This window comes from Arachis ipaensis, chromosome B03, assembly GCF_000816755.2.
Source record: "Arachis ipaensis cultivar K30076 chromosome B03, Araip1.1, whole genome shotgun sequence".
Lineage (NCBI taxonomy): Eukaryota > Viridiplantae > Streptophyta > Magnoliopsida > Fabales > Fabaceae > Arachis > Arachis ipaensis.
The window spans coordinates 29,884,329-29,893,445 of record NC_029787.2 but is presented as its reverse complement, the minus strand read 5'-3'; the positions used below and the strand labels follow the sequence as shown (position 1 = coordinate 29,893,445).

The 9,117-nt window shown below is 34.1% G+C and overlaps 1 protein-coding gene and 1 long non-coding RNA gene across 2 annotated transcripts in view; both read right to left on the bottom strand.

Moving 5' to 3' along the window:
• On the bottom strand, positions 86-723 carry LOC110269625. Its single transcript, XR_002358395.1, has 2 exons — positions 572-723; positions 86-435 (listed from the first exon to the last, which is right to left on the bottom strand). It is a non-coding gene; the product is annotated as an uncharacterized LOC110269625 (long non-coding RNA).
• The window catches only part of LOC107630057 (rab3 GTPase-activating protein non-catalytic subunit), a 6,828-nt gene continuing 485 nt past the window's right edge, over positions 2,775-9,117 (bottom strand). Inside the window, exons 2-9 of the mRNA XM_021118593.1 lie at positions 8,914-9,117; positions 7,310-7,444; positions 6,882-7,073; positions 6,510-6,571; positions 6,238-6,407; positions 3,553-3,701; positions 3,320-3,463; positions 2,775-3,072 (exon numbers count right to left, since the gene is read on the bottom strand). Coding sequence (XP_020974252.1) covers positions 2,887-3,072; positions 3,320-3,463; positions 3,553-3,701; positions 6,238-6,407; positions 6,510-6,571; positions 6,882-7,073; positions 7,310-7,444; positions 8,914-9,117 — 1,242 coding nt within the window. The 3' untranslated portion in view covers positions 2,775-2,886. The remainder of the gene's footprint in view (positions 3,073-3,319; positions 3,464-3,552; positions 3,702-6,237; positions 6,408-6,509; positions 6,572-6,881; positions 7,074-7,309; positions 7,445-8,913) is intronic.

Genomic DNA, 9,117 nt, shown 5'->3' with positions numbered 1-9,117 from the left:
CCCATCAATTTATTTTTTAATTATCAAATTCTATAATGTCCGAGTTTCTTTTTCTTTTTTTAATTTTTCGTTTAACACATTGACACAAATCAACTAGATTAATTCATTGACATGAAAAAAAAAAAATTTTTGAGTGATAAAGTTGCATACCCTTCAATTGAAGATAGCAATTGAACATACATCAATCAATCGCCGCCATCATCACATCCTAACTAGTAACATTGCGATTCTAGGTAATCCGAAATTCTAATCTACAAGACTACAATCCACAAATGTAGGTGCAAATACAAAACAGATTAGCACAATATCCAAGGGCATAAGTTCCCAGTTGAAACTTTTCACACTTTTGTTCGCAAATGTTGTCTTGTATGCAAAAGTTATCCGTCTGCACTCTACAAAATTCTCCCTTAACAACTTGAATTGTCCTTGAGAAAACTGAAAATAGAGTGAAATTAAACATGACGTTTTGATGTAGAATATTGAATTTCCATAGATCTTAGAACGAGGGGGAAAATATATACAGATTAGACAAAAAATATGAATATCAGATGTGATAGAATGATGTGGGAACCTGAAGCCAAAAGGACAAGTAAAAAGAGGTTTGTCGTGGAGAACTTGGCCATTATAAAACATCCAGTGCTAACAACCCTTAATTATGATACATTTTGCACATATATGCAACTCTAGGGTATGGAGAGATGCATATATAGATAAAACTCATTCCACTGTTTGGCATGTCACTTTTTAATTTGTTGTATATCAAATCAGAGAGGAATGCTGGTGAGGCATCAAAATTTATTATTTTTGGTTCTTGGTTAGCCATCAATATTTAAAAATATGAGATAAAGTATATTGTTAAATTACTAAACTAAAAGAACTAGACTAAAAAAATTATGTTAATGGTTAAGTGATGGTAAAAAATAATAAATTCTAATGGTCCTCTAATATTTTTCTAAGTTTTAATCAATAATGCTAGTGAGATCTAATGATTAACAACGTTATGTTATTATTATGTTTTTATAGTTCGTTATGTTATTATATAGTCAAAAATACTGAAAAGGTAAATTATTTAGTTTAATATCATAGATGTAACAGTTGAGTTAATGAAACTTAGCTTGGTGTTTATAATAAGTCGATGAATTAAGGTTCTTATTGCTTGGTATTTATAAAATGTAAACTAAGACACATTGCTCTTAGTGTAAATGAATCGACATTATTATTTAATTTATGTGAATGATTTTTTTAGTTCAGAGACAATATATATAATAATATATATTATCATATTTTTTTTTGGTATTATATATTATCATATTTATTTACACAGTTTAGTGACAATGGACATCACACTTTTTGGTTTGATGCTTTTAGAATAGAACAATGCTACACATACAAATTTTTTTGTTAATTAAATCCAACTAAGTTGGTCTAATATCAATAAAAATCATTCTCATCACTCTCATTTGCTTACTCACTCAAACTTTATTATTTAATTTGGTTGAACTTAATTTATAAAAAAAACTTATATGTATAACAGTTTTCTTTGGGATAATCTTACCTGGATATTTTTTTTTTGTAACCATACATGCATGTAATTCTTTTACTATGAGTTCCTTGTTTTATAGATTTCATTTTTTTTTTCGTTTTCTATTTGATTACGGATTTTCTCAAACATGGATCATAAGTTGATTGATTTAGATTTTGTTGTCTGCTTTTTTTTTTTTTGGCTATTTATGGTTTTAACTTTTAAGTTGATTGAGCAACACACTGTGTTAGATGTGTATACACAAATTAGAAGGGGATAAGATTGGGTATAACTGTATGAGAGAGAGAACATCGTGTGCCAAAAAAAATTGTACAATATAATACAAAAGTTAGTATCCATGAAAGGTAAATGAAGGCATGTCACTTTGAATTTATGAAAGGTTATGAACGTAGGTATCATTAATTTCAATGAATAAAAAAATTGAATTAATAAACCTTGGTACTTATCAATCGGTAATGAAGATATGAATTGCTTTCTAACCATGTTGAGCCAAAATTTTGACACAAATATTCGGATTAAGAAAGAGTTCAACAGTGTGAAGTTGAAAAAGTTCATAAGCTGTAGTCGAAGATACCAATTTCCGACAGTTTTGTAATTACCTCGGTACCTCCAGAATTCAAAGATAGGCCGATTTTGTTTAAGAATCGAACCGAATTAAGCATCGATTTCTAGTTGAACCAATTCAACTGGCCAATTCGGTTCGGATTTAGAACCATGGTTTCTATACTACTATGCTCTTGTACATTTAGCAGCTTTTTTATTTTATTTTATTTTATTTAAATGAAAAAAAAAATTAAAAGCCCAAAAGCGCAACTCATTCAAGCCATGTTAGCCATTTGCATAGTTGACAGTCAATTTGCCATGGAAACAAATTATTAATTATGTACATTCAATTGTGGAACCAACTCAACTTATAGAAGTGCAGTGAAAGCTAATGCAGCATTCTTCCACGTCCCCATCGCATCGATCCATAACCATTTTCTAGAGAAAATTTGTTGATTAAGAAATAAGAAACAATTATGATCACCAATTCCAAAACGAAGAAAATAGAGTCAACCTTAATCAAAGCACATTTACCCCCTATCGGCATGCAAATTTTAGTAGGAAATCATTACGGTTAGGGATCCCCTTTTGTCCTTTTTTTTTTTCATTTTTTTCTAAGAGAAACTTACAGATCTTAATGTTACTATGTGATACTGGTATTTGGTAATATGCGACCATTGATCTTAACTGAATACAAAGATAAAACAACAATCACCATTGACTAAATTGAAATTTTAACAATGCATGTATTATAGTTTAGTATAGAAGGTGAGAGAATAATAAAATTAACTTAAAACCTTTCAAGAATCCAAGGTTCGACTTAAGACTGAAATCACACCCGAGTCCCCATTTAAGAAGAAAACTTCAAGTGGCACATATGGAGCGGAAGACGTTGAAGCACCAACCCTGTAGGTCGGTTGCAACATTTTGCTACCTTTCGCACAAGGAATTGTTCTAAGGCGAGGTCCAGTTCTCATTTGCCAGATCTTCATGTCATTCACAAAGGAAAGAAATTAAGCCACTTCATGCAATTAAAAAGTTTATTCATTTATTTGTTTATTTATTTTTCATAAAAGAAAGTTTATTCAATTATTTATGCATACTAATAAAGTTCAACTGTCAAATGTCAATGTTACACTAACAACAAATGAGAGAACTCAGAAAATTAGTCATAATATCATTTTAATAATTCAAGTTTTTAATTGCAATGTAAAGGTAAAATATGTAATGTACCTCAATGATTCCTTTTCTAGGTGCATGAATAGCCAAACACAAACAGTAATCACTCTTCACAGGTTCATAGTGATTAGAGCTTGACGATGTGGTGTCTTTGTTAACCAACATCTCCATGAATAGACAGCTGGCGTCCCTATATCCCTGCGAATTCCATAGTAAGAGAATAAATTATAAAACAGATACTATATTTTGATATTTCAGGGAGGGAAAATTGAGGTTCAAGAGAGAACCTTCCACAAGCGCACAACCACAAGCGCTTGAGTATCAAGCAGCAATATGCGACCAAGTGAATCTGTTATAGCAGCCAATGTACCACTTGGGGATAAGGTAAGCTTCTCACCCTTCCTAGGGTGATCCTTAAAACAAGTCAAAGGTGAAGCTGCATTTAACAATGATAGCAAAGTCAGACAACTAAGGAGGACATTAACCCTACAACCAGTTTATCAAATCATCTATTGCTAGAAAAGGGTAGGTCCAACAACATTTCTTTTGTTTTCTTGATTAGACTCAAGTGTGCATCATTTGAATTTAATTAAAAGAACACTCAAAATAAGCTTCTTAATATCAAATTACATCAAAATAAGCTTCTGAGGGGGGAAGTCCCTTATAAAATCATGAGTTTTACACCAAGTAGATGCCACGTGTTTAATCCTATCCCATAAAGTATGCTAGTAAAAAAATCTGTCATTGAAGGTGTGTGTATTACGCTCCGACCAAATTGTCCAGATAATGGCAAAAACTGCACAGTGCCACAAAAATTTTGCATATTTTCTACTAGCAAACCAAACAAACCTAGTAAATAGAAATTTGTCTAGGGTTGCATGACCGTCAAAGATGCTAAACAAATTGTTTCAATATAAAAGAGGTCAGCGGGCAATGCAAAAACACGTGAATTTGACTGTGAATTTTCCCCACACATAACATAAACATCAGGGAAGATATCCTTATGTGGCCTTCAAACCAGTAACATACCATTGGGTATTAATTCCGTTAAGCAGAGCTATCCATATAAAAGATTTGACTTTAGAAGGAGCTTTGGACTTCCAAATGGGGTCTAGATGGAAAGTTCTGTTGGATGAATCGGTAAGAAATTGGAAAAGGATTTACAAGTAAAACTACTAGAGATGTAAAGAGACCATATACTTTTGTCGAGGTTAAAAAAAACGGAAAACCATCAAGGAGACCTAAAAGATTCAAAATTAAGTTCATAGGATTCCCTATCATTAAGGTTACGAAAGAAATGGAAGTCTGAAGAGAAAGAGGAAGCCTGAGTAAATGTAAAAGGATGGAATAGGAGAATTATGCAAGGAAGATAGATAATAATGATTAGGAAAGATTGGGTTAAAAGAGGTATCTCCTATTTTATTGGAAAAATATATTTTTGGTTTGAATAAATGAACAAAATATGGGCAATAAATTCTTAGTTGGGATAAATGTTACCCTCCTCTATATGTACGTAAACTTTACTAGCAAATAACCAACATAACACGTTTTATAGTACACAATAGAAGCAACACAACCAACGTAACATAACCTCTTTCTCTCTAAACAATTACACCACTCGTACCTCTAAAATTATTCTTTTTTTATTGATGGCACCATTGAATTACAATCATCTATCATGAAGATCATTCAAAATCTTGTAAACTTGAACATCAATAAAATCATGAACTAGCAACTCATATTCAAACACATTATAAACTTTTATATTACCTTCAATTTTGAACTATAAAAATTATGTCAAATTATTTTGGATTAATGTGAAATCCTATAGACGTTATTTACAATATATAAGCCTCTGATCCAACGGTGGGATTTGTATGAAATTACTATATATAAGGGATAGTTGAAATGAATAGCAAAAGGTGAGAAGGGTTGAGAGGGTTCTCAAATATCCTCTAGGTTCTTTGGCCCCCTTTGACCAAAAAAACTGCTATTTCTACTCAGGAAAGATGAAAATTAAAAACACACAAAATTATTCATAAAAGAATTAAACTCACTTTGTACTTAGAAAAGAGCCTCGTCTAACAAAAAGTATCCAAATGTTAAATCTATGTTGACTCCATTAAGAGATAAGCAAGTGTGGCATGTTAAATTCCCAAACTACCCCTTCCGCTATATTCAACATTACAAACCATCACCATCAGTGAATTAGTAGAATTCATCTCAACATTCAATTGACAATCAATTAACAAATGGAACTCAATCCAATTTGGTTTGGCCGAACCAACACCAGAATCAACTATCTACTACCATCATTGCTCTATATATGCTCCACGTTCACATCTTCACTCATTTGAGATGCGGTTGCAGTTGAACTCCCATTGTGATTAGATAACCCATTTGCATTTGCATTCACACTCATAGGGTTCGTAACCTGTGAATCCCCAAATTCCTCAACCCAGCAACTCCGATGGTGTTGAAGCACGCTTGCTGTTTTCAAAGGTCGAGAGGTGGTCTAGGGGCAAAATGGTCAATTTAGAAGAAAGACTAGGAAAAAAGCGAGGGAGAGGAGCAAGGAGGGAAGAGGAAATTGGAGCGGGTAGGGAGGCAATGGAGGTGGGTTAGGGAGGAGCACTTGATTCAAGATAGAAAGTGGTGAGGTACACATAAGCATTCTATTAACTAAATTGGTGACAGAAGAATTAACTTGATTCACAATTATTAACTCAAGGACCAAATTGAGTATGTTTAAAACTCGGACCAAACTGATGTAAAAACTCAAGGACCCTGGTCTCTATTCAAGCATCATGGTTAAACTTCAGCAACTAAATAACTCCAACTACCAGGAAATTATAATATTTCCCTTTCCTTTTACTTGGTTTAAGCTCTATTTATTTCATATCCAAAATATTTTGCAAGTTCATGTGTCGTTATAACCACAACAAGCAAAGACTGATATTAGTTCCTCCTACCTCGAGCAAAGGGCTGTGGCTTCTCCTCTGATTTCTTTGGAGATTTCTTGGGAGACGTCTGTTCACTCCGCCAAATCAACTTCGAAAAAGATGCTACTGTGGAAAATGCTGCGGGTACAACTTTAGACAAGAGTTCTCCCACTAAAGACCTGCCTTTGTCCTCAGAGAGTCTTCCAAATGGTCAAACCAAACTTGATCAATAAAAGACTTAATGAAGCACATCAGGGCACATATAAATATTGAAGAAGCACATTACATAATCCACGAAGTACCTGTATGCTGAGATCACAGCATCCTCTCCAACAGCCACTGCACAATAATAACGTTGACTGGACTGCCCAAGAATAAAAGCAGCTGAATTCAAATACCAGAAATGACTTCAGAAAGCATCCACTTTCTAGGATTTAACCAAAAACAATCATTATGGAAGATGAAAATCACAGTACGATAAAGTGAAACTGTGAAAGATGAGCTGCGCAATTGAAAAAATAAATAAATTAAATAAAAACAAATAAATTAAATCGAAAAGGAAATCAAGCGATTATACAATGCAAAAAGCAAACAAAAAATTATGTTTGTATTTCACGAAACGAATTTGTATCATCAGTGATGCAGACTTGGCATCATTATTGAATGGATTTTACCTGGTTTTCCAATAGTGGTGGAGGCATTATGCCTGTGAGTGCCGCGTCAGCACAAGTACCATACTTGCCAATATTCCATAACTGGTAAGGTAATTTTACATATTGATTTTCAAAATCCTCTGAATCTTGGCTCTTTGGCTTTTGAACCCAGATTTGAGAATATTCTTCTTCAAACCATTTATGAAGCATATTCTACATTTCAACATTGCAATGGATACTATTAGATTCAAAATCCAGATTTTAAGATTGTAGCATTTTTCAGATTTACTTTAATTTTTTTCAAGATCCACTTAAATGCAGCAAACAATTTTACAGTAAACAAGATAAAGTATTCTAATACCCAAGAAAGCATCCTAAGTTTTACATTTAACACAAGGACTACAGGTCAGAAAGTTATACATAGCTGAAACACAGAAGTTGATGTTTACCTGAATATCGGAGCCATCAAAGCGGGCAACTACGCCTGGCATAATGACACAAAATTCTTCTGATGAAGTATCTTGAATTAAGTCTTTCTTTGTTCCCCGAACTCTTAACTTTAAAACTCGTCCAGGATAAATCATCTATTTAGAAGCAAATTGATATAAGACATATTAACAAATAGCAAAAGAATATAACAAATATAAATCTAAATTTGTGTTGAGGATTTTACTCATAATCTGATTTGTATACCCCGTGGAGTTTCCCATGCTTAAGATGACAAGGTAGCACCAAAAATTTTAATTCTGTCATAAAGGTTTTTTGAAAGAAGAACAAAGTATTTGAATAAATTTTTAGGGAACATATGATTAAGAACCCGAAAATTACATTTTCTGTCGAAAGATAAATGACCAACTTCTCAACAGAATTATCATATCAGCATTACTAGACATAAACGTTACCCATATCTTGGGACATATCCACACTCAACAAGAAATGGGGAAAATTTCGTGAATGCAACCTTCAGCATACTTGTTGTTAAGGTAATAAAATGACTTGAGTATCTTGGATGCTTGCCATGATTTAGCCAAGACTTAGCGGTGAGTGTTATCTTCTTAAAGCATCTCCTTCCAACCCTCGGTGCAAGAAGTTATTAACATCCAATTGACAAAGAAACCACCCTTGGACCACTACACAGGTCAGCAATGTCCAAACTTTGAACTACGAACATTTTTTTCTCACAAGAGAGGTGTTAAAAATGTCCAGTCCTTTAGTCTGAATGGCCCTTGCCCATAGCAATGAAACGAGCTTTCTACCAGCTCACTCACAGCTTAATCTTATATACCCACTAGCATGTAGCATCCAACAGCAATCACACCCTTTGCCTTCATTGCCTAGCTCTGAGATAGGAACCGGCCTCCCACACACAGCTTAACTCTTTTATACCCACTAGCATCCAATCACAACGTTCCCCTTCATCACCTCTACCCAACATTCAAACTCTCTAGCTTTGAGATAGGAACTGGCCTCAGTTTTAGACAATAAAGAAAAGGAGTAGCGACCTTTTGACGGTGAGACCCACTCATAAGTCATAACAGAGGAAGGAGGGCAGAGGATTATATATTTAATGATGTAGTAGTCATGGTTTGCCAGTAGGTGCTGCGTTCATAACTGTGTAGTATCTGCAGGTGGAGTATTTGATATAGAGGTGGTGGTTTTGATGGATTATTTGATATAGAGAAGCAAAACATCCGCATGAGGTTATAATAATACCAAGCAGATTACAGTTTCTAATATCGAATAATGCATTCATGAAAACCGAAATGCTGAGAAATGAATATCTCTGCTGTATCTAGAAAAGAAAAAATTTTTGACCTTCTAAACCAAATTTGTATCCCAAACAAACACGCACGCACACGAACGCACATTCGACTTCAACATTATCAGTCCCATGGCACTTTTTTCATGAGGAATTAAAATAGGTTTTTCTTTCTTTTCAAGAACAATAGCAATTCAACGCATCAATAGATCAAAGTTTTGTTTCTTTGTTTCCCATTCAAAATGCACAAATCTCAAAGAGCAACCAACAAATCAAATCAGTTCTGTCAATTACCTGTCTATGAATGAGTTCCCCACGGAGCGAGAAAACAAGCAGGTAACCGCAGGAGGTGCCGGCGACAACGACGCTGACGTCATCCAAGACGAACCACTCAATTGCAGAGATGAATTCGGCCTCGATAGGAGACAATTCGGGTCGGACCATGACGCGAGATGCGTTGGAGTCGGACCAGGAGAGGATGAGGAGAAGAGAAGAGCG